This window comes from Poecile atricapillus, chromosome 1 (assembly GCF_030490865.1).
Source record: "Poecile atricapillus isolate bPoeAtr1 chromosome 1, bPoeAtr1.hap1, whole genome shotgun sequence".
Classification (NCBI taxonomy): domain Eukaryota; kingdom Metazoa; phylum Chordata; class Aves; order Passeriformes; family Paridae; genus Poecile; species Poecile atricapillus.
The window spans coordinates 173,690,038-173,716,585 of record NC_081249.1 but is presented as its reverse complement, the minus strand read 5'-3'; the positions used below and the strand labels follow the sequence as shown (position 1 = coordinate 173,716,585).

Here is a 26,548-nt window from a genome sequence, read left to right as displayed (position 1 = left end):
ACTGCATGCATATCGACTGAACCATGCAGTCAGTAGTGGTAAATTGGAACTATTTGCTCTTTTCTGAGCTTCACATTCCTTCCACACTTCAGAATAGGTCAATGCCTTAGCATCACATTTCCTCTATTGATTTAATACTTAGAATAATTCATTTTAAAGTTAAACATGAAAAATGCTCCCTTCAAGTTCATTTTAATGTATGATGTTTCTCATTAACTGTTAAGGGAATAAAATTATTATATCTTTGAGTTTTGCCGTCATTCTAAAGCAATTTTCAAGGTTTTAACACCTCATGAACTTTGTAGTGGGTATAAAACGTGCTTCATGAGCAGGGTGCAGTTCATCAGTGAAGGAAGAATTTCTTCTGATCTGAGTTTGCTACTGCTTTCTTTTGTGACCATGAGCAACCATTGTGTCTTACAATTTTAACATCAGTTTACAATTTGACATCTTGGAGATGTCATCAAGATTAAAATATGTGTATACATGGAGAAAGAAGTGAGGCCTGTATCATTAATGCCATGAAAACTTTGAAGATGAAAAAGCAAATAGGGCAGTGTAACAATAACATTAACAATCTTATTTTGCATTTAGGAATTTTTGTATATGGTAATAGCAACATGAATGTGCCCAGCTGCCTGAAATATTCTCTGGAACTTCCGTCTGCTTTTTTATAAACATGAAACATTCTTTTCTGTTTTGACAGTTAAAAATTATGCTGTTGAGGGAGTAAACAGATTTTTAAGTTACCTGTTCAAACAAGTAAGTCTTCTGTTGAATCTTCAAAAGGTTCCAGTAGTAGGAAATATGTTACCAAGTAACACATGTATTTGCAGTTCATTTTTTTAAAGCAGTAGTGCAGTGAAAGGAGATGCCATTTTTTCCCTGTGAAGTTTGTCTCATTTTCTTCAGCTTGTCAAGTCTGTTATGTCAGTGTTGAGTATTAATCTTAAATGGAAACATACTGCTTCCAGCTCGGGGAGTCCCTGAGCTGCAAATTGCAGGAATCTGAGAGTGTTTTAACAATAGAGTCTTCCTTGGGCATCTTGGCTGCTGTCAGAGGTAGATCTGGATGAGATGGATTTTTGATCTGACTGCTGCTGTGTTAACAGTGAATGCAGTTGAGGTGCAGTATAATTCTTTCATATGGGTTAAAGAAAATGTAGAAAAGTTTTTGCAAAGACAGCATTAGGGAGTTAAGTACTGAGGGAACATAATTTCCTTTGAGAGAAATGGTGTTCTCAGCAATTAGAACCCAGATTTAAGAAAAGGAACTAAGGAATCTAGGCATCTCTCTTCTGGCTCTGCCATATGCTTTGAATTCAACTGAATATTTGTACAAGTTATTTTTGTTTAAGATATTTATGAATTACTGAAGGGGGAAATGAGAAGCATTAGTTAATAAGAGCAGTAGTTAAACACTAGTACTTGTTTTTGTTTCAGTGAAATTATCTCGTTAGTCTTAATTTTTTTTATCCAGCATGCTTTGACAAGTGAATGTAAGCTTTGAAGTAAATGCATGAAAAGTAGTTGACAGTGACAAAACTTCATATTTTTAGGTCAGTCATACTACGATTTAACACACTTGTGACAGCAAGTGTCACATAATGGAAAGAATAAGGCCTTGCTGAGCACCTTTTGTAGCTGAAATGTGTCTGCACTTACATAAACGATCAGTAAAATCTCATTTAATGCCATCAGACTACTTGGGTTAGTGCGCAGTAACTGTGAAGTTGAGACCGAGTGTAGGAGGAGGTACAAAAGTCGTAGTGAGCTTAAACCGTGCTTCTCAAGTTCTGATACGCAGCTCGCTGAGGGCCCTTGGAATACTTGTAGGTCATCCATATGAGGCAACTAAGAAAAGCAGATCAATTATCAGCAGGCTTAATGTGCTACCTAGGCCTGCAGCTTCCCTGGAAGATGTTTCCAGGTCTGCAGATGAAGGAGTTGAAAACCATCAGCTCTGGCAATACCACTCCAGTAGCCTCATCTGCAAGGACTTGTCTGCACAGGACTTTCCTGAGTAACTCCATGTCTCATTCTACAACAAAGAGTCTGGTTCTGTTTACGTTAAACCATTTTCAAAGTACAATTGCACTTTGAATTCATACCCTACCTTAATCCATGTTAACTTTCCAGTGTGTGCCCTAAGGGAGCAGTAAACTAAACTGGATGACTGTGTCCACACAGGGGTTTAATGGAGTTTAAGTAGCAGAATTCAAGTTTATCAAGGTACTTATTTCAGATTCATTTTCTTGATGTCCTGGTATAGACAAGCCCTAAGAATAAAAGTGGTTAAGTTTCAACTGAATGAACCATATTGTAAAAATCATCACTGAAGTTTTATTATACTTTTGTGTGTGAAATACAACTACTGTAGGGTATAAAGTAGGCTTTTTTTTCTTGTTTGGTACTATCTCTTTTGCAGGAATTGCTGTTAGATCTGAGAAACAAAATAGTGCTCATGTTCTTCCAACAACTAAATGCTGTATTTGTTTTTCAGTTTGGATCAAAATTCACGTGTTTGTTTAAATAGCAGAAACTTTTCCTCATACAAAAAAATCTGTCATCTGAATCACAGTCTCAGCTATGACATTATGTGTATTTGATATGTTTTAAAGCAGATGTACACTGTAAAATTTTAAGTGTTTATAGCAAATCTGAATATCATGGAAATTAGACATTTTCTGTAAATGGCACTATTCTTTAAAATGTCACAGTCTGATGTTTTATAGGGGATGAAACTATCCTACTCTATTCCTGAAAATAAGTGTATTTTAAATAATTTTATCTCAACTGCTGACATATTTAAAATACATTTGTATTTTCAGCTGTAACTCATAAAAGGTCAGCTCCCATGCTTTGAAAACTCTATACAAGTTGAAACTGCATAAATGAGCATGTTTTACACAGCAGGCATAGAATGTTATCTGCCCCGCTGACTTGCGCTCAGATTAATTATTCTTCATAATTTTTAACTAAAGTTAAAGAACTTAGCTTTTTGGTACTGTCCTTCAGACATTGATCAAAATCTTGTTAATACAGTAACACTAAAGTTTACTGAAGTTTAAACAAAGTAAAGCTCAGTTTTTCTTAGTGGTCAACTCATGTCACACTAAAGCCCTGATCACTGATCAAAACAGCATTAATTATTTGTTTCACGTTGAGGTTGCTGTGTCAAAATCCTTTAAATACCTCTTGGAGCAGAGAGGGAATCTTTTGGCCTGTGACAGAGCAGCTGGTGTGGACATGGGCTGATGCCCCAGTTGACAGGTTGTTGGATTAGAAAGAATATCAAAGGCAGTGAGTAAGATTAGGGATAAGTGAACATCTGACAGCAGTTTGCAGCAGGGGAGAACAGATGATAAACAATGGGAGCGGGGTGCGTGGGGGGGGTGAGAGGTGAGAAGGCCATGGGAAAAGTGTGGCGGCAATCACTAAAGCTCCAGGTTGCTGAGCCTCATGAATAGAACAGGAAATGGGATTTGCTGGGACAGATGTGCTGAGTGGTGATGAATACATTATAGGGAAATGAGGCTAAACTCCTGAGGGTGAGAGATGTTCTTTCTCTGAAAATAGAAAATATGGGAAAATAAAAGTTTACCCCTCTGGAGAAGTAAACATTCTTGAAAATTAATATAGAAAGAAGTAATGCTAATGATAATTTTAATTAAATTATTATTCCAAAGGAACATTCATGATAAACTCTTAAGTCGTGTATTTCCAGTTTAACAATCTTATAGTGCTGTTGCAAATATGGGATTGAAAGTGTTTATTTTAGTCATAAGACTGCACAAATGGTGGAATAGTTTGAATGATGGAACAGCCTGGAATGGAGGCTCTGACTGGATAATGCTTAGAAGCATATTCTGTATCTGGCATGTATTACATAGCACTCACAGAACATATGTTTGATCCTGCCACTGTTAAGAGACTTGTACTGAGTGATCTTGTGAGGTCCTTCCAGCCCTAACATTTTTTCAATTCTGTAAAGTGATTGAATGCTTGTAGAAAATCACACATAACTGCTCCTGTTCCTTAGGGTATTGTTTTTTTACTTCTTGGACTTCCTTAGTTTATATTCGTGATGGATCCTTTTCCAATATTTATGGTATAGTTATGTCAGAAAGCCAACAGAAACTTTTTGCATGTTTGCTTATAGGGCTGTATGTCAGTTTCCTGACTTAGAATTTCTTATGAGATTATTTTTTGGAAATTTCCTTAAAGAAAAACTGGTTAAAAAACATCTCACACTAACATTTTAATAATGTATTACTTTAGCTGAAGGGAGACAAATAGAAAGTATAATTGTTAATGTCTTGAGAAAGTACCAATAAGATTTGTTCACATGACATGTAGAAATTTATTCCACAATGTGTTCTCACAGTTGGAGTTACAAATACAAGCATGGAAAAATAATGTAGGAACACAAACTTGTGAGAGTCACCAACTGGAAAATATAAAGCTCAATGTTTTAGGGACAAGAGGTGACTTAGCTGTAATGGGAATGCCCACCATCTGTCCTTCCTGACCTCAAATCCCTCATATGTGCTGCTCCTGTACTCAAATTGAGGAGACATGAGGCTGGCCTTCTTTAGTCCCTGTTTGCTCCTAGCCATGTGTACTGTAACTGTAGCTTTCATTTGCAAAAGAACAAGGGATTGTAAATAGAATCTGGGATTAATATGTCCCTTAGCCCTGCTTCATGGAATTAGCTCTTCATGTTTGAGACATTCCATGTTCGGTATCTTGACCACAGGGACATCACTTGAATACAGCAACTGAAGAGTCGGTACAGCTTGGGAGTTACAGATGTTCCACAAAGTTAGCAATCAATGAAATTTGTCCTTCAGTCAGCCATAATCAAAGAAATAATACTGTGGTGAGCACAGCAAAACAGAGACAAAATATCCACTCTACTGATTCTAATTAGCATAAATACTGTCCAAATAGGTGTGTTTTCCAGAAAACTATGATTTCTGCATTTGCATGAAACTATAACCAAGGATTTACCATTTCTTACAGGCAATTCCCATTTTAAAGATAATTTACAGTTGGCTTACGTAGTTCTTTATATCCCAGTATTGAAACTGTTACAAGGTCACTGTCATGCAAGTTTCAGAAATACCGCAGTAACACATAGAACTGTATATAAATCACTAATCAATTAATCGCCAATTAATTCAATTTACTGAATGCCAATAGCATATGGTATTTAAGGAAAAGGTACATTTCTCACTAGGAGTGCTCTCTATTAGAATGGATGACAGATTAGAAGGCGTTCACAAGTTCCTTGAATCTTTCTGTGTACTACTTTTTCCCATTGGGAAGATGATGACTGCCTCTGTGGGAATCAGATTTCAGTTGAGTCTATCAAAATTGAGAAGTAAAAGTAATTAAGAAAAGAATATAAGAATATAAGAAAAGAAATTAAGAAAAGAGCAGAATCTGGAGCTAGTTGCATCTGTCACTTTGAACTGATTTTTGGGAGGGGGTGGGGAGAAAGGAGAGGATGAAAAGCCCTGAGGATCTTTGTGAGAAGGGTTTGTGAGAAAGTCTTAGGAGAAAAATCTAAAGACTGTTCCTAAGCCTTGGCTTCTGTTAGCCCCCTGCTGCTGTTCTTCATCAAGTTGTTTTAATGGCTTTCAAAGCAAGTGAGTGGAAAATGGTTTCTCTGGAACTTTAAGGAGCCTGAACTGAAAACTGTCATTGCTTTATAAGTAAAACACATCAAAGATGGATGGAAGAATTGCTTGTTAAACACATTGTAGATTTAATTAAAAAATGGACGATATCATAAAAGAGACATCAGATCATCATAACTACCTAAAGGTGAAAGTTTAATGGCTTGTCATCTGCTCTCTTTCAGAGCTTTTGTGACCCTGTGTATATCTGCAAAATGTTTTTTTTCCATAAGTGTTGCGGTTTTTTTCATAATGTATAGATGGAAAAGTACCAAAGCATAAAAATATGTAGGTGGTCGTTAGTGTGCTTCTTAATTTTCTGTCTGTCTTGAGGGATGCCTTTTTCTGGTATTTTTAATTAACTAGTGCTTCAAATTCTTATCTGTTTCTGAAATAGCTGTTTTTCTTTGTGTTGCAATGCATAATATTTGTTCTGTGTGTTCAGTGTGTGCAAAGTGCATTCGTGTATCATCTAGTAATTGCATGTTTCTTCTTTGAAAAAAGAACATGCCCTCTCATTTTCCTCTCCTCTCCCCACTGTCAATTCCCTCCACAGTCCTCCCAATCAGTAGGTAGTGTGTTTTTTACTGATGTGTTGTATATCTCATGCAAAAAAGTGAATGAAAAAGTGTGCATTGAAAAAAGCATTTCCACTGAAACTATGAGCCTCATTTTTTACAACCAAATACTTTTTCTGATCTCATGCTGCATATGATCAAGGTGCACATTTAGTAAGCAAATACAAGCAATTCTTTTTAAAGATTAGAAGAATTCCTCAGCAGGCTGAGAAAGCACAATATCCATCTTCAGATTTCAAAAATATTCAGTGTTTTAGTTCCAATTTTAATTCACAAGTTCTTTCTGGAGTAAAACAGCTACATCTATGCATGATTCTGACTGTAGATCTGATTCTATGAAATGTAGGCTCCCAAAAGCCTAATATGTGATGACTGCAATTACTGGATTTTCTGCGAATGATGAGGTTTTGAAATGTAAGTTTCATCAAAAAGCATGACATTATTTGAGTGAAATCTCTTAAGTTTTTCATGATATATGAGATCATTTAAATAGGGAGTAAGAATACTAACTATGCAATCAACTACATAGAAATTGGTCACTTGATGTTATTGTTTTAAGGATTCTTTTCAATGATATTTGTCATTTTAGATGATGTTTTAATTAGCTGTAATGATTATTTGTGAACTTAGAATGGATATAGCATTTTGGTTTGCTGCATAAAAAGATTCTAGACAGTTAGTGGGTCTGGCCAGATACTAAGATCCCTGGCATGAATTTTTATAACTTTGTGAAATTCCAACCTTGCTGAATAAAATTATATTTTAGCTCCTGTCATTGATGAGGCCAAGTCATCCATTACATTGTTTCTATTCAGTCTTAGTCTGAGCAAATTCAAAAGCAGTTTGAGTAACTTTTTTTTTTTTTCACTTAGTAGGTAATCTGATTGGAGTAGCAGCAGTTCAGCCCTTTTTAACCAGAAATTATGTATTCTGACAAACTGAGCTGGAAGTCAAGATGGGGAAAAAACAGGGGAAAACAGTAAATTTGTATATTAATGATAACATTATAAATAATTTTTTAAACAAATTTAGGCTATGATGCTGTATAGGTATTGTATATATTCTTATGCAGAACTACTGAAGTAAACTATCACTGTTGATTTTGTTTGGTTTCATTTTGGCTTCAAGACCTGCCTTTTTTATCATTATGCCACTTAAACTTGTTGAGCTTTTGAAGCAGCAGGATTAGAAGAAAATTTGCTTTTAAAAATCAAACTTTTTGGCAAATCTGCCTTAGAATTTCATATGTGTGTCTGCACTTAGCACTCTGCTTTCAGCAGTGTAACATTTCTGGCACCTGAAAATACTGGACACAGGCAATTTCTGGCTTTCTTTCAAAACCGTATTGGTCCTCAGACTGACATTTCCATAGCACTGCAGTTTGCACAGCCTAAAATTTCATCTGTATATAACTCATCTGATTTGTACTGTTCAGATAAATTAAAAAACAATATGAGATTATTTCATGTAGTGATAGGACAAGGGAGAACAGCATTAAACTGAAAGAAGATAGATTTACATTAGCTGTTAACTCTTGGCTGTTAGAGTGGTGAGGCAATCTGAGCACAGATTGCCCAGGGAAGTTGTGGGTGGATGTCCCATCCCTGGAAATGTTCAAGGCCAGTTTGGATGGTGCTTTTAGCAACCTGGTCTGGTGGAAGGTGTCCCGACCTGTGCCAGAGGGTCTGGAAATTGATGATCTTGAAGGTGTATTCCAGCCCAAATCATTCTGTGAGTATTGGCCTCCTATTCAGTGAAACCAATCACTAACCATTAGTACAGAAATTACTGCTATAGTATTTTACAGGGTGGTTCCACCAAATTTGAAACACAAATGTTTCCCTGATTGTTTCTGTAAACCTTCCTTATTTCTTGTCAAGTAGAGGTGGTTGACCTGTCAGTCTGGAGAATGCTGTTTCTTTTTGTCTCATCACTTTCTCTTTGATCTGTCTAGGAGTTCAAACCTCTTGGCAGAAATCTGACAGGACTCACGGGAACATAGGAGCCTCCCTAGAGCATTATGGGACACTCCATAGAGAAAGATTAATTTGTTTAAGTAATAAGATAAATGTCAAGATGTAAGTGTAAGAATTACATTGGAGGGGTGAGAGATTTAATCACACCCAGGGACTAAAGAAAGTCAGGGAAACTATTTCACTACACAGAAGAATTGTCAGGATATTTGGTTTTGAAGTATTTCTGAAAGAAACAAGATGAATGCCAGTTGGCACTGTATTTTCCCTCTCTGTCTGTACACTCTTCTGCAGCCCATAGCATAGAGCAGTGTCAGGCCTTCCAGTCCTCCACGAAGTGGGATGATAAACCACACCCAACAGTTGTGCCTTGGGGAGAGGATGAAAGGGAGAAGAAACAACTTTCTGCAGTGCTATGTTATGTATACCATTTAGTGGGAAAGTGTGTCTTACTCTTGCAAGGGAAGGTGTGTAATTGCCTGTAGTAATTGTGAATGTTGAATTTTCATTCTCAGACCAGCCCTGCTGACCCTGTGGAGTGAACCTGTGACCTTCATTCTTTGTCTAAGATGCTGGGTTCATGCCATTGCATGCTCAGAATGAAGTCTTAGAGCTTAAAGTGTCTTGGTGTTCTACTGAAGGAGCCAACAGAAGCAGCCAAGAAATAGTTTTAACATGTTCACAGTATTCAGAAGTGCTGAGGAGATGTGCTCAAAATCCTGGGACCCTGTCTATGAACACACTTGGAGGAAGTGGTAGCCTTGAGTTCCTGTGAGATTTGCTGTATAGGATGTGTCCTCCCCTGCTCTTACTTCACCATGGAGATGTGGCAGTGCTGCACCTGGCTTTGTTCCCAACTGTGTTGTGACTCAGGATGTCCCAAGTGCTGCTAACCTTGGTCAAGCTTGTTAATGCTGAATCTTTGTTGCCAAGTACCAGCCTGGTGTGTGAGGCAAGGTGTACAGTTCATTGAGATGTGTTTTCTGCCTTTGATTTGAATGCTGCATCAGAAGTATTTTGTCCTTTGTAAGTTATATATATAAATGAATAGCTTTCTTAACTATTTTAAAATCCTACTCGTGATCTGTGATATTGATTATCAGGTGCATTAGGAAAACCAGTAAAAAAAAGTAAGTTGGCAGTTATTCATGATGGATTGTTTTCTGTGGTGATTGGGTTTTTTTTAATTCAATTTTAATGATACAGCAGTCTATGGACAGAGGTTCTTTTATCAGCATTTTGCTTCAGGTGACACAGTCAGTAGTTGTTTTTTTTTTTTAAATTAGAGCAACGTTCATCAACTGCATAGTTTTCTGAATGCTGATTTATTATCTGTTTAAATGTGGAGTGGCCCAGTATTGTGGTAGAAGAGGGATAGTTTTATTTTCCCGCTGGCTCTTTGTCAGCCAGAAAAGATTTTAATCAGATCCCATGTAAGTTGCAGTGGATTGTTAGAATGACTAAAGAGGTTATGAGAAATATTAGACAATTGATGGTGGTGATTAGCTTTTGGCTGAAGTACCAGTGGCAGCTTAAACTGTGGTTTTATGGTGTTGTCAGTGTTGTTTTCTTGAATGACATAGCAAAATTAATGATGAAAGGACAGTTTCTTTCCTTCCTCTCTTGGATGAGGGTCATGACCTAGGGTAGCAAAGAAGAAGAAATTACGCTTGTAGGCGTAGTGGTTGCCTTGGGACTGATGATTTTAAGATTCATTTACTCCTTCTACCTACTAGTGTTTGTTTCTCTCCCTGCTGTGCCTGCAGAGATGAGGTGAGAGCCCTAAATCCCAGCAAAGTCAGGGGATGAATCTCTCTCTGAGTCAGAGATCCTACAGGAGGCTGTGCTGTACCACTAACTGGCCAGGGAATCATGAGTTGTGGGAATGTGATGTGGACCACAGCAGTGTTTGTCCTGTGTGTAGCATTTGGAGAATCCTCTTCCTAAGGGGTTGAAAGGTTATTTTGACTGATGAGTGCACAGGATGAGTACAAGAAGGAGCTCAAGAATATTCAGTGAGAATTCTCATCAACCACGGGGTCTCGAACTTGCGATGGATACTTTATATTGAATTTCACTCTGTCTTGAAACAGCTACTACAGACAGACATAACTGATTTAGGTATGTTTTGATGAGTGCAGAATTATTGCCCCTGCCTGTCATTAAGTATCACTAGTCTGAAATTTCAGTCAGGCCCTTTATCTTGGTAACTCGTCAAAAGAAGCAGCTGCCAGTGGAGAAAAGAAGAAAACAAGTTTTCTGGAGATGTTTTAAATTCTTTTGGTCTCTCCAAAAAAAATTAAACAAAATTTACTTTTCTCATAGTTATGTGTGTCTCAGTAAAATTTAGAAGTTTGGAAAATGTTGTCTTTAGTAATTTAGAATTTAAGTGCCGTTTTCCAAAGGAATTTTCAGTACTGAGTCTCATTTAATTTCACTAACGCACCATGAGTTAGTAGAGCAGAAATAATTCTGTAATCCTAGACAAATATTGCAGTTTAAGTCCCACCACAGAAATTACATTATTCAATAAAGATGTTTAGATGCAACTGGAGGGTTCTGGCGTTCGGCTGAAATTGCAGTGGTCCAGAGTATAAAGTCTAAATTCAATTCTTCCATCTTTCTAGTGAAGGTCTTAAAGGTGAAGGTTATTGAATGCTAAAAAGTGCTTTTGTAAATCTCATCTTTCGGAGTTATTCGTGAATTATTATAAATTGGGAGTGGGGCTGTGAACCCATTTCTGTGTTCCCCAGATTAATTTATTACTGAACTACAAAGGCCATGCTTGTTTGTTTGTTTCCAACTGCAACAACATGCAACAATTTATACAAATAAGGAAAACTCCAGAGAAAGTACCTAAGCACAGAACACCCAGGAGCTCTCAGCAGCCTTTGGTTGAGGTATTTCCCTGGCTTTTATGCTGAGCTGGAGCCAGCAGATTTGCCTCCTGGACCTATGTTTTCTCAGCCTCCTATTAGAGTTTTTGCAAATTGTGTGGGATTTTTTTCTTCAACAATAACAGAAAAATATTGGTAAAATATTAGAGAAAAGGCCTTTGCTGGGGAGGTTTTCAGTAAGTATGGGTACAAGTGTGACATGTGCAATACATCTGTTTGAATGTACAGCACTTATTTACAGTATTTTGATGTCGTATCAGCTGAATGCAGTTTCCAAATTATATTATCTCTGTTAAAACTTCTTTTGTTATTAGGAATATATTTTTTACCTGCGTCCAGTGAAAGTTTCAAGTTTTATGTTTTCCTATAGTGTTCTGGAAAAAATAGTGTAAGCAATTTTGTAAACATGGAAGGTCCTTTTATCCCTGAAAAATAAGAAAATATTACAAACTTCAAAGGGAAAACGCAGTTTAGTGAAAACGGTGGAATACATGAAGCAAAATTCAATAATTTAACAGGAATTTATGTAAAAGAACAGTTGAATATTCACTTTAAATTTTATCATTTCTATACAATGACTGAGAAGTCTGAAGACTCTACCTGTTAGCAATTGGTTCCTTTGTACAGAATTGGATTTAATTTAATAGTAGGAAATCCCCATCTGTATCTCATCTTAGAACCTTAAATTGTATGCTGACATGGCAGTAGAATGATATGACAAAAGTCATAAATTTGACCTTTGTGCATATTGTGTTTCTTAATGTCCTTATTCTTTGTAGTATAGATTTCAGTGCACTGCTGTGAATTTGCCTTGGAATCAAGCTGTTTGATCTGTACATGCAATTGTTCCTGATAATTATGTATATTAAAAAACAGAAAAACGAGGTGAGAAAGGAGATTTGATTTAATTTAATGTACTTATAGATGCTTAATTCTTGTGTTTTATAAATTTCATTCAAAGGTAAGCGATCTTAATGATAGCTGAATGCCAAGGTAAACTGAAACAACTCCATTGTTGAAAAGTACACACAAAAAAACAAACTGTGACTTGAAAAGTAAACTTCCAGAGGATTATAGGAGAAAGTTTACTTACATATCAGTATCTTAGTTGTAATTGTTCTGGCAGTTGATGTACATAAAATGAACAAAGTGGCTTGGCCCAGTATTGCATTAACAGTTGAATAAATTAATGCATTCTCCATTGTTTATTTTACCTCCCAAAGTGTGAAAAAATTGCACCTTTGAACAGTAAACTCTATTGCTATAACCATCTGTTTGCAGTTTCATTACACACTCCTACCAGAATAACCTTCTCTTTGAAGAGAAAATTGATATGGGTTGTAAAAATTACGGTCTCTGACCTTAGGTTTTATGTCCCTTGAGGTATCCTTGGTGTGGTCTCCACTGGTGGATGTTAAAGTTTCTTCAAGAAGTCTTTCTGTCTTCCAGCTAATTTCAGATAGGAAGCCCGTGCATCAAAGGTTTGGCTGTCACAAAGAGCTGAGCACTCCAGTCTCTTGTTCAAGCCTTAAAATGAGATGAATGAGACCCCAGCAACTTCATCCTGCCCTGTCCAGAACTGCTGTGTCAGCTGGGGCTGGCATGGTGTCCTTTAGTGTAAAGGATGTTTTGTCTTCATGGACTTCACTAGCCCAGTCTTACTTCTGAAACTTTTAATATTGTCAATTAAAGCCAATTAGCAGCACTAGTATTTTGCTTCAAGTAGAATGTTCACTTTTAATTCTGTTAAAATGTCATCAGTTTGTGCATTTTTGCATGCATACTCTACAAAGGCACTAAACTCAGACGTTTCCAACTTAAATACTTGAATAGGGAAGTTAAAAACTGAAAAATGCCATTATTTGTAATCATAATGCTTTTAAAATAAACATTCTGGATAGTTTAGTAATGAAATACTACAAGCTTTGTTTAAAAAGCAAACACTCCCCCCCTTCCTCTTGAGCTTAAACAGTGGCTTGTTTAAAAAACTCAGTAAAATTCCATAACACTTCAACTCTTTTGAAGTAGTTTTTCAACATCAGCAAGTAATTCTGCAAATTGCTTTTGAAGATGAGGCTTCATTTACTCCAGCGTGTGCAGTCTGATGGAGTGGATTAGTGGGTGTGGACTGAAATGGTAATTTAGGCTTTTCTGTGTGCATGTGTCTCTCTGTAGAACACTCCCTGTCAGACACATCTCTGTCCTCATGGAGTAGTTGTGAGTGGACCAAGGCTGTTCTGTTTAATAGTCATTGCTGAAGACTTGCAATCTGTATTGCATTCATGTTGATTAATAATTTTTCATTATTAATTTTTCATTTTCATTCTACTAAATATTTTTTTCATATTTTTTTTTTTTCCTAGAGAAAAAAGATTTTTTTTTAATTAGGTGAGTTCCCAGAACCAGCCCACACAAATATCAGTGGTGGGATAAGGTGCAGGTGGAATAGGGAAAGGAGCAGCCTGGTTTTTGTTTGACTTAACACTGTTTTGGGACTGCACCCAGGACAGAGGGACTTCAACTTTGCATTTGAATTAGTAGTTATGTAGTAAGATAGCCCAGCATAACACAGTTCCCTAATACTGATGTGTACATTCACAAGGAAAAAAAAAGGTCACTCAACTTATGCAAATTGAAATTATTTCATTGATTTTAATATTTTTAAACTGAGTTGTATGGTTTTATGCTAGCTGAAAGTACTTCCTTTCATTTTGAAAGATAATGTAGAACTTTCTGTGAAGTCTGTAATTACATAAAAAGAAGACAGCATTCTCCCTGCTTGCTACAAATCAAACCTTTCAAGTAGACAAAAAAATTATGATAAGTCATTATTTCAAACAGATTTCAGATGCAAAGTAGTCTATTCAAGACAGGGTTTTTCTTTTAGATGAAAAAGTTGAATATTAAATGTCCTTGAATTTTTGACTGTTCATTTGCACTGGTTTTTTTTTTTTTTTTTGGATGAAGATTTTTAGATACAGCATGGCAGTTCTTTAGCTTCTGTAAACAAAAATCCACCCCACTGACTCATTAATCCAATAAAAATATTCATAAGGATTCTTTTAAAGTGTATTGAATAGGTATTGAATGGGTATTTTATTGTCATTTGGAAAACTTGAGGAGTCCAAGCTTGCTTTAGCTGTCTCAGTTTGATTTACGTTCTTCATACAGGTTTCACTGCATTGTGATGACTACCAATGCTTTATTTATTTAAAAAAATTTCAAACTTTGTATTTAGAGGGTGGTTTGTTTTTTTTTTTTATTCACATTAATTTTTGCATGTGGCATGTGCTGAAAATACTATGAAAAATGTTCAGACCATGCAAGGTAATTTGGTGACTAATTGTCTCTGATAGTGAAATGAAAAGAATAAAGTGCTGGGTTTGTCCTGGAAGTGCAATTTCTGTGGGCACATCACTGTGAGCACTGAAAATATTTTGTATTGATTCTATAGAACAGAGAGTTCAAGCATTAATAATTTAGCTGACAAGAAATGGTTTACATTAGGTTATCAATGCTCATATGTTGCCACTGAAAACCACTACAGATGTGACATCAGGTTCCATTAGGCCAAAAAAGAAATGTAACAAGGAAGCCTCAACTGATAGCAGCACTTCTTCAGCAGTGAGTGGAGAAAGGAAGGGAAAGGTTCATTTACAGAGGGATGAGGACATAACTTTTATGGCTTTACTGTAGGGGAAGTCCACTCTGTTTAACCCAGGATCTGGGACTCAAGAAGAAGCAGCTAACACACATCTTTCCTGTTGTAGGACCATATGTTTTATAAACCAAAAAGTTCTGAATGACTGAGTTGCTTTTATTGCAAATTTATCTCTTGGCAGCTTTTACTGGTCATAAAAAGGAGAATATGGCTGAAAAGCATTAAACTAAGACCACTTAAGGAAATAAAGCAGAAGCAGGCTGCCTTGGTGCAGATTTTTGTCTTCCTGAGTCAGTTACTTGACTCCCCAGGCACACAGCTCATGTGGGTTGACCTGACAAAAGCCCATCTAATAAAATGACAGGTTCAGTGTTCTCTTGCTATGAAGGTCTGGGCAACAAGTAGACACCTCCACAGGAGAATGCACAGTGAATTTCCAGATAGAGGCATTGCTCTGCACATTGATACTAAACTGTGTGAATACATTTGTATAACATTGGATGTGCAACAGAAAAACAAGTTTTAAACCTTTTGAAAGAAAAGCATGACCCTCAAACCTTTAAACAAAATTTTTGAGAGCAGAAATTAAAGCAAAAAATTGATTATTCCTCTAGAGAGTTTTACTGCTTTGGTCCATGTAAATCATTAAACAGGGAACTCACTCTTGCTTGGCTTAGCTGACTCTGGTTTAAGACTGATATTTGCCAATTAATTCTCTTATCTGTTTTTCTGTACTTATAGTATCATTATTTTATTACATGAAGAATGCTCATTATCCCTTTTCATTAATGACATTAACTGCTTTTGTGTCTTAGGAGTGTGGAAACAGAGTAAATGGAGCAATGACACAGAGTTATTTTTATGTTATAATTGCTTCAACTTTTCTAATTGGATTTTTTCACAAATATGGAACATTTACTTCTTGGGTGACTGCTTTAAACCCAATCCAGATGGTAGAGACTGGGGGATCATGACTGTTGTTTGTCATTTTAACCCTCATCACTAGTGCATGTAGCTTATCTAAATCATAATGTATTTGTCATTTTTCTTAACTGCCTCTGTTTGTTTACATCAACTTTAGTCTGGGCTCTAACTGAATGGTAAGATCATTGAACAGGAACTGTTCCCACTCTATGTGTTCAGTGCCTTTCACAATGGGTCGCCAAACCTCATGTTTTCTCTCCTGTAATGTAAACAGAAAGAAGTTAATCATTGTCATGGACAGATTTATTTTCTTTCTCTTTTAGTGCTATGTGTGATGTTAATTTGCTTATTTTGGACATATTTTGGACATATGTCTCCTGCATTCTAAGTGATCTGCCTGCATGGCCTGTTACCTTTCTCTTCAAAACTATGTAATACAAGGTCCAAAACCTTTTTACTGAGGTCGTTTTGGTGTAACTTTACAGTTCTTAGCCACTTAGACTTTCTCTGCCCAAGCAGAAGATTTCTGTGGATAGACATGGGAGATGACATAAGCTAGTGCCTTTAATTTGGTCACTTTTTAAATTATTAAATACCTGTATAAGGCAAATAATATAGGAGATTTAAGTAGATTTTAGATAAAGGTCATTTCTCTTTCACTTGTGTGTTGTCTGTCCAGAGCTCATTTCAAGGAGGCATTAAATAAGTGACAATCCAATGTTAATTTTGTTTTGTTGAATAAAACTCCCAAGAGAGTAACTACAGGAAATCTGTTACTGTAAACCTGTGTGTGGAGGATTTATTTTATACACCCTCGTGTGGTGTTGTGAAAAAATTATGACACGAAGTTAAAGGAAGCATTTAGAGTGGCTTTGTGAGTGTTCTTTCACTTGTTACACCAGCATGTTTTCAGTTTACTCTTCAGAATAAAACTATTAATAAAATCTAAAAAGAATAAGCCTTTCATTACACGTGTTTAAAACATACATGTAATGTAGTTTGTAGCTGTTTAAGAAGCTGTCAGTTAATTCTTTTATACATAAGCAAGGCAAACCTCTCTGTGCAGCTGCAGGACTTGAGAGCTGGTTCATTGAGATGAGGCAGATCAGTGCCCAGAAAAACCTCAGCCTTTTTCCCAGGTATCCAGCTATGACATAGTGCTTCTAGATTATAAGAAATAGTGAATATTTTTTTTCACATTCACCATCTCTGTGTGATTCATGGTTTTACAGACTTCTGCTGTGTCTGCCCTTAGAGTGGCAGTGTACCAAGGTTACCATAAGCTGCGTGGCATGGACTACAGCATCCCTGTCCTTTCTCCTCCTCACCTTGAAACTCAGTAGCATCTTATAACTGGAGTCCCACAGCTCTAATTCAATTAAATTATTTATAAAAAGGATGTCATTCTTTGAGGAGATTCTTGGAATAATCCTTGAGGAAAGGCCTCTCTCTAAAATTGTTTAAGAATTATTTCTTCCAGCTTTTAAAAGCTGCATCTGCAGAGAAGTTGTGAGTTTCAGGAGTGCTGTACACCACAGCCAGAATGAGGGGCTTGGTTTGTTTGGGTTGGGTTTTTTTTTTGAAAGGATGGTATCAATCTAACAGTGGTGATTGGTACCTGTGCAGACACATTTCCTCATGTAAGAGCTTGTTCAAGAGCTTCTCAGATGGCAGACTGAGAAGACTGGCATGGGCACTGCCCTCAGGGAAAAGGAGGAGGAAAGCATTGAAGCTGCCCCAAGTGAAGAGTGAAAACTCCCAGTGACCTGTGTCAGAGCATGTCCAGGGTCGGTCAGATATGGAGCATACCCAGTATGGCCCTACAGTCAGTGCCAGTGAATGTTTCTTTCTACATCATTAGCACAGAAAGTCCTTTTTCTCTTTATCAGCCTGCCTGGGATAAGTCTTAGGTAAGTTCCTCTAGCAAGGAAGAGTTGTCCTTTAGGCATTCTGGCAGTGATTTGACCTTGTTGTTCAGATATTTTATTGCCTCAGGTGGTAGAGGAAAGCAAAGGACAGCAATATCCCTGGCATAGTGATTCTTAAGGCATTTTAGCCAGAGGGCATGTGTCAAAAAAATGATATTTTGATAGGCTGCAGACAGGTCCAACTTCTCCTTTACAGACAATGTGAAGAGACTCCTGCCTGTAATTATGGCACTGAGCTGGTGCAGGAAGAGTCTTTGGAAAATTATTTCAAGGATGGTAGCAGGATAGAGAATGTGAAGATCAAGTATGGATATAAACAGATCTGTTCATGTAGGAGTCACATCTACTGAACTTAAAGCCACTGTCAACACCTGTCTAGCAGAGAGCACTTGGAAGTGCCTGGTTGTCCTGGAATCACTTGAACCAAAAGGCATTGAGTCTCCTTGTGCAGACTGTCAAGCTGGGAGTGAGCTGCTGTTAATTCTGATTAAGTTATCAATGCCATTACCAAGTCACTCTTACAGACAGTATGGTCTTGTGGCACACTTTGCACATTCAGGTAGTACAGAAATGGCTAATTGTGCTTGCTTTTTAGAGTTGAAGGAGGACTGTGCTTGATTTGGGTGCTTTTTTGTCTTTTGCCACCCTTCAGTGCCTTTTGCCAGACTTGGAAGAGTGTTCTGAGGAAGCATTGCTATGTGCTTTCTCTGTTCTTAAATTTTAGAGACAGGTTGCCAGGCAAGATGGACATCTTGTCTAACCTGGAATGGCTTTCTTATGCAACTAGTACTTATGTAAGTGATCCATCTTCTGTGTAATGTGAAACGAAATTGTCTCACAGGCTGCCTCTCCTGGAATACAGCTTCATTAATTTACACATACTATATGCACTAGTTGAGTGTTGCAACATCACAGAACTTGATCACTGAGCACAGAACTAGAGTGTGATTACTTTGTGATTAAAGATTTACCAAATCGATTATGTGTTACACAAGATTCCTGCAGTATCGGAACTGCTATTCTGAACTGATTAAAACTAGTGTAAAATAGTTCTGACATATTTGTCTTTGTAAACATCACAGGACACATTTCCTGTTTGATGAATAATTTTTTAAATTTTTCTCAAATGTCATAAAATAATCCCTTCTCCTTCCTGTCGTCAATGTTTAGATCTCCTAGCAATGTTATACTCAGTTCTCACTGCATTGAGAGATACTGTGATTGTTCTTTACTAGACATTGGAGAATGGACTACTGCTAATAATGCAATTATTACACATGCTTATTAAAATGAAAAATCTTAGGGGTTTGGAGAGCCTTTGTGTTTCACAAAGATACTTCTCTTTTTCAGGAATGATGTTGACCACTGATACCTTTAATATTGCAGCTGTCTGTAACTGTGGTGATAGCAGAGCCTTGTCAAAGACCAGGATATAGAATGGAACAGTTTAACAAGTAAACATAGCCACTTGGCTTTTAAAAGCATGAATCTTGATCAGTTCAGCAAGTAATACTTTTGTCTCAAAGATAAGATAGAGATACTACATGCAGCTTGATATAGTTGGTTAGAAGCTGTCTGGAATTAATGTTCTGTAAAGTATGTAAAACAGCATAAGAACCATTGGTAACTGTTTACATGCTATTAATAATTAGCAACCTTCCTACCAGTCTGTTAGGAAAGAACCATGCACTGGCTACAATAGAAACTCAGATCCATTCGGTTGGGTTCAAATTACATTTGACTTCAACAATAGAGTATGAATGAGGCTCATTTGAGTTTCTGCCACTGTAAACAAAAAGATGTTGGAATGTTTCATTTGTTTATTGATTTATTTATTTGGACAGGTGCAACTTGATCACATGAAATAACTTTTTAATTCAAATATAGGCAGAAAATATCTTAGTGAGCATTGTCCAGTCAGAGTATATGATACTAACCAATGTCTTGACTGAAATTAATTTAGCTCGTGGCTGATTTTGAGTTTGAGTCTTAGACTAATCAAATCACGTCTAGAAGAAGTGCTTCATCTGGGCTTAGAAAATAGAAAATACAGATTTTATTTTCTGAGTAATTTCTTCTTAGGTACTAAGTACCTTCTTTTACTTTCTGCTAAAAATTATGTGCATGTCTGTGAGGTAGGCTCTGTTAATGGTAATAGAGCTCATCCTTGCAAGGAGGTCATTCAGTTCTGATGGATCCCATCTGTGTGAGGATGATTCTCTAGGGTGTAATTTTCCTCAGCTATTTGAAACCCTCTCATAAGTGCTCCAAAGCAATCAGGTTCTATAATTTGCTAAATGATGGCAAGAGGAAAGAGCCAGGAAGATTTTTGGTGGGATCGTATGTTAGAATGCAGTATCACAGGACTAACAGCCTAAATTAATGCACGAAGAAACTTGATTCAGGCTTTTTTTGACATCTCCAGTAGCTGGACACCAGCACTTCTCCAAAGTGAACACTGCAAAGGGAGAATGGATGATGGTAGCACCAACTTACGATTTGAGGGCAGGGGAAGGTTGAGACTAGAGAAACAGTGTGAAGTTACATGCAGAAGACATTACCCTTGGTACAAAGTTTTCCAGTTCTTTCGTGTTACATGGAAAATTGCTCAGCAGTCTGCTAACAAATCCCACAAATACCTTGTTTGCAGGTAGAAATAAACCTACAGAAAGATTGAGCTGATCTTGCACATTTATTACCTTAAATTATCTTACCATACAACACAGCCCATGTTGCAGCTGTGTGTTATATCACAGTCCTATCAAAGTTGTTCCTCTATCTCTCAGCAGGTGGAATGAATTGGATATACGTTGAGATTTGGAAGCAATGGCTTTAATATTTCAGTTCCCACTGAGAATTTGCTGTCTTTATTTCCCTTTCAACATTATATTGCATTTGAACAATGACAGGGCTCCTCCTGTAATGCACACGTCCGATTCCTGTCAGTGCTAACAGAAGGTATGTGCAGACACCAATGGAAGCGCGGATTAGAGTTTCTCTTGAGGTGAACAACTGTTTATAATTAGAGTTGTGGGAATGAAGAAAAACCCAGCTAGCAAGCAAACAGTCCCTCTTCCAAAAAGCTTGGTAAACTCATAAAGCTCAGGGGCTTAATCTCTGAACCAGAGTGCTTGTTATCTAATCCCCACCAGCTGTTGTGTACTTGGTAGCCATGACATCTGTAATAGAGCTGAAGGGCCTGTCTATATTGGTTGGCACCTTTACCCACCAACTGAATTTGATTCTTCTCTTGTTGCTCACATTTACCTGCTTTAAATCATTAACCAGTCACTCAGGGTTTGATCATCCATTTAACCATACTTTATAATAGAAGTCAAGTGCTGCTTTTCACATTAAGTATATTTTAGGTAGGTGGGTCTTCAGCAGGTCTCGTTTTTTGCACTGGTAATAAGAAAAAGGTATCAACCATGGGAATTTCCTCTGGTATCATACTGATTCCTAACACAGACTTAAAAAACTGACCTGGGAGCAGAATCTCTGGAGTTGTGTTTGAGCTGAAAAACACCATCACACTTCCAGTAAACAGACTAAAGAGTTACATGCATCTCCATTAACTGATGTGTATGAATTGCTATAGGTAACTATAGATGGTATAATATAAATATAGGCAAGGTGTATGCACTCATTATAACTGTGAAAGAACACTTGTTTTCATAGGTTACTGTCAGCTGTGCTGTAGTGGATATTGTTCTTTTTAAGCTGGCAGAGGACAGGAATTGGCCCATCTTGAGAAAATCAGCCATTTTCCATCTCCCAGTTTTTGAGTGATTGCTGTGTTTTCAAGCCTGCTGTGAGACAGTGCCCTCAGCACCACCAGTAGCACAGAGGAAGAGCTGCTGTGTAGAGTGGAGTGTGACCCCTGCATGTTAGGTGTGGATAAAACTCCTGTTTTGGTACTCATAAGGGGTTAGGTAGAAGATGTCTTGTTCCTGGATCCCACATGGGTTTAGTTAGGAGGTAAGTGCTGAGCTGTACTCAAGGTAAGAACATTTCTGGACATGGAAGAACATACCTGTGGGTTATTTTACTGGTTAAAACATAGTTGTTTATAGCTTTTGATTTAGCTAAGATTTTGAGCTGTCCTAAGACAGTTTTCAGTGTCTGTAATACCAACTGTCAAAATTCAGAATACTGGCCTCATAAATAAAACCAACTAAGTTTTCAAAGAAATGCCTCTTAAGTTTTGTTAAATTTCATTGCAGTAATTTTTCAGTTGGAGTTAATTTGACTGATTTTAATTTTTTTTTTCCCCCCAGAATGGCACTAAGAAGTTCTGGGATTTTATGAGGACACATGACAGGTAACAATAACATCATGTTATTTCCCATTGTCTTCATGTTATATTTCATATGTATTCTCTTTTATTGGTCAAGTGTTGCTGATGTTCTCTTTCCTCCAATTTCCTATTCAATTCTCACTTCTTGTGTAATACTTGCAGGTGGTTCTCTACTGTTTAAGGTAGAATTAATAGAAAGTTAAAAATCTCCTTGTGGTTTATTATGTTTTCAGTAAGTTTTGTCTGTGCTTGACTATTCCAATATTAGAGTTTTACTACATAATTTATTGTACATTTTAATGACTACATAGAAGATGGAACTTAAAGTTTGGATTGTATGAAATCCTCTTTTTTGAGTGGGAATTTATTACCTGAAGGAAGGAGTTTCTTCTGTCTTTCCAAACTTATTTCTCTGATCGAGGAAGAAAAGCAATAAACTCCTGACTTTGTCAGTGTTATTAAATTCTCAGTGTTATTAAAAACTAATAAACTTATATGTCTTAAAAAAGGTATTAATATTTAATCTGCTCACTGAAAATTCAGTTACTAGAAGACAAAAATAAAAAGCAAGGTAACAACTTTTTCCAAGAAAAAGCTTTTCTAAATCTGTTAAATGTAAAAAATGTTGCAAGACACTAATTTTAGTGTCATAATTGTGACATAACCAGAACCACATCAAGAGATGTGTTTTTCATGTGCATTAAATAACTAAAATCAGTTGAATTTTGGAAATTCTTCTCTGTTGGAAGCATCTAAGTCAGTCCTTACATGAGTCTTTTTATGACATGAGCTTTTACATGTGTGTGGGTGCCTGGGAGGGATATAAAATTCTAGCAACACTTTTTATCTATATAAAGATTATGAAGGTAAAATTTTCAGGAAGACTGGGAAAGTATTACTAGATTAAAAATGCCTGTACTGCTTGAGAATGAAGACAGAAAAGGGAGTGATATTTCAATACTGAACTTCACACTTGCTTTTGGAATTTGCCTGGAAGACAGTTCTGTCTTTGCACTTTGTCTGTCCATATGGGCATGTGCCTGAATTTATGATGGCAGATACAAAGGCTGAAATGATAATTGATTGCGGAAATTTAATATATGCCCATTCAAGCAAGTGAATCCAGCCTCAAGTCACAGTGCTGAGAACATGACTTCCAGATGAATTTGTATGACTATTTTTGTTTAAACTTTAGTTTATCACTGTGTGATAATGTGTGAATATATGCAACTAACTGAGTGGGGTAAGTATTAAAGGATCAGTTTTCCATGAACTTCTTGGGAACAGTATTTCTGAAGGACTTTTGTGGACATTTTTAAAATAGTTGAGAACATAACTTTATAAAAAGGCTACAGCCACATGTCATGCCAGTCATCTCTGGTCACATAACATTTGTTAGCTTCAGATGTACAACAGCTGCCACCCGAACTTATTAGTGACTACTGTTGAACTGCAGAGTGTCTAACACTCTTTTACAAGGAAATTCATTGCAGCTTCTGACACCAAAGGTAGTAATGTGAACTTTCTGCATAGGAAATCCATGGGTTTACATAATTATTTTTTTTTTGTGAATAGGAAGGCAGTTATTATCCAATACATTAGTCAGATTCAAAATCCCTTATAATACTTTAAAGCCCCACATTTTGCTGTATTTTAATAGCTGTAATGCTTTTTATATGGAAAAGTTATGTTAACTAGTTCCTGAAGATTATAGAGAACTTCATACTGAGAGAGCTCTTACAGGTTCATTACTGTTAATGAAGGATAAATATTGAAGAAGGGAGGTTTCTGGGACACATGTTCTGTTGGTCAGGATTTCCTAGTATGTCTGCTTGAAAAAGATTGTAGATGTTTTCCAGAATTAAGATCCCTTTTCCTAATACTTTTTCGTAAGTATTCATAGCTTACTACTTACAGAAGAGCTGTAGTATTGTTAAATACTCCAAGTGCCTGTAATAGGGCTGTTTACCTGAACTGAGCATGTTGGAATGCCAGATGTGTAAAGAACACATGTATATATTATATATTTACAAAGAATTGATACATATTATGAATTTAGTGATGATGAATTAAAAAAACAACTGTGTAATCATATAAAACCAGACCTTATGCCTAACCCATGTCTTTATTAGTCATCCTCTTTCAGCAGCACAAGTAAACATGCTTAAGACTGACTTCCTTGCTGCATGGTAGTGAACCAAGAGATTGTTCTGTCTCATTTCAAATTAGGTCAATATAAGCCAATATTTAATAGATTTGTATCAAAAGATACAGGAAAATATTTACCAGGAGAGGTTAAGTTATTGTGGTATAAATGTATCCTTTCCAACTGTTCAGATGAACAGCTGATTAAATTATAGAAAGACAAAAACTCAAGGACTGCAGTAGTCACTTCATTTGCCTTAGATGTGAGTCATCTTTTAAAATCTCACTATATGTTGCAGTAGGGCCAGATCATTTAACCATGTGCAGTCTGGTGGTGTGACTCTAGCACAAGTTAAAATAGCAGAATTGGTATGAGTTTTCCTTTTTTCCCTTTTATTTCTTTTCTTTCTTTAGTTATTGCAGATCTGGGAATGAGTCTACAGTATGTGGTTCATGAGCTTTCCTAAGATCAAGATCATTCAGAACTAAACATCAGTCCTGAAGGCACTGCTGTAATTTATGTTGAACAAATAATTGTTTATTCCCAATCCCTCCCTGCCACTTAAAGACAGAAATAGTTCTGTACAATTTATTGCCCATTACACAATTAACTATGTTAAGGCAAACCTTCAGAACCTCTGCTGTCAAAAATCACCTGTGTGTCAGCACAGACAAAAGAAGTAGCATTTCTTATCATATTTAGGTTTAAATTCTATCAGAAGGAAGATCCATGACACACAGACATACCCATGGACAATAGTTTGGTCCTGGAATGCTTTGCCCAGAGAAACTGAGGAATCTCCATCCTCAGAGAAATCCAAACCTTGACTGGACAAGGCTCTGCAAAATCAGGCCTAACTTAGAGTGACTTTTAACAGGAGATTGGATCAGATGATTTCTAAAAGCCACTTACATCCTGAAGGTTTCTATGACTTTGCAAGCATGTTAAATGTGTAATGAGCATTACAGTTCCCATCTGAAAACTGTCAAAAATTTGCAAACTTGTGAAGAAATCTGTCAATTTCTAAGCCATTTTTCTATTGGAAAATAATGAGCTGACTATTGTTCTTGTCCTGTGGAGTTAGATTTAAGTTAATCTTGCTTTGAAACATGCAGATGAACATTATCAGAGCTCCTTGGAAGGTTTAATTATGTCATTAGAAACAGCAGTGAAGTTTACTAAAAATGAATGAAGTAAAAATCCTTGATTACCTCTTCTCCACTGTAATTATTGAACAAGTTTATTGAAGTGTTGCTTGTAAAAGTTGCATAATTTTGGCCTGTTGTGTTAGGCACACAGCAAAAGATGCTTTCTGCAGTTATGCACTGCTTACTTTTCTAATTAAGTGTAATTTTCCCTTTAATACTCAAGATGATGTGTTTGGTCATTATTAAACATATCCTGATGAAAATCAAGCAGAGTACAAGCAATGAAAATTGAGATGCAAGGTGTATTTCAAGATTTTTTTTAGACTTGGGTCTGTCTGAACTGGTTAGCAATTTGTGGGGGTGTGATTTGAGGGCTGAAGAGCTGTTAATTTTTTTAAGGACTTGGCTTTTAAAAATAAAAATCTTTATCAGGAGAACATTTTCCTTCTGCAAATTTGTGGTGATTTTCTGTTAGAAATGGAAACATTCTAAATGTAACAGAGTAATCATCAATACCTGTAACAAAAAATTATTCTCTAAAACCAGACTCAGGTTACAGTTATATTCTCCCTCATCCTAATTTTGCTATATTTAGTACAGAGCCTGAAATGTAATACTTAAGTTCTACATTCATCTACTTTATAAAGCAATAGACCACGTTCGTTTCAGGTTTCAGCAGCTCCCCTTAAACAGATTCAAGGCTTTTAAAAGGCATAATTTGGGAACAGATGAAGGTCAGTGTACAGTCATGTGCTCCCTTCTTTGCTTTGAGTAATAACGCTTGAGAACAGGGACACAACTGTACCTTTTCCTAGTTGACAAAACAAAATTATGTCTACCTCTCTATTTGAAAGTATGGAAAATTCACTGTAAAGTTCATTGCATTTAAAAGAGAACAAATTTGAGGAGACTGAATTGTGTGCAAAATAGTTATTTGAGTTCCTCTCAACTCCGAAAATACCTTGTGAAGAATAAAAGGCATTTGGACTAAAAGACTTGAAATTCTACATGTGCACTGTACTCCTTCAAAAACATGTCACAGTGACTCAGCAGCAGTTTCTGACTTAAAAAATTCTTAATGAATGAAACTGCAAGTGTATTCTTATATTCCTGCTTTATAAGATTTGCATTTTGGTTTTTTTCGGGTAAAGAGATTAATTTGTCTCACATTTAAAACAAATTAATTCCCAATCTAATTTGTTTCCTCAGAAGAAACAACTTTACACTTTTATCTCTTACAGAGACACCTGAAAAGTGTAGTTTTCCATCAGGAGTGAGTTTCCAGGGTGAAGGAAACCAAAGCAATCCCCAC

The 26,548-nt window shown here is 36.5% G+C and overlaps 1 protein-coding gene across 2 annotated transcripts in view; it reads left to right on the top strand.

Annotated features, from left to right (window-relative positions):
- Positions 1–26,548, top strand: part of NUDT14 (nudix hydrolase 14) — a 59,403-nt gene that overhangs the window by 6,005 nt on the left and 26,850 nt on the right. The window contains exons 1-2 of one of the 2 annotated variants that reach the window (XM_058862343.1): positions 21,628–21,646; positions 21,923–21,966. In XM_058862343.1, the coding sequence (XP_058718326.1) occupies positions 21,950–21,966 (17 nt within the window). In that variant the 5' untranslated portion in view covers positions 21,628–21,646; positions 21,923–21,949. Of the gene's footprint in view, positions 1–21,627; positions 21,647–21,922; positions 21,967–26,548 lie in introns of those variants that run through there. The other variant, XM_058862336.1, reaches the window with a different exon arrangement.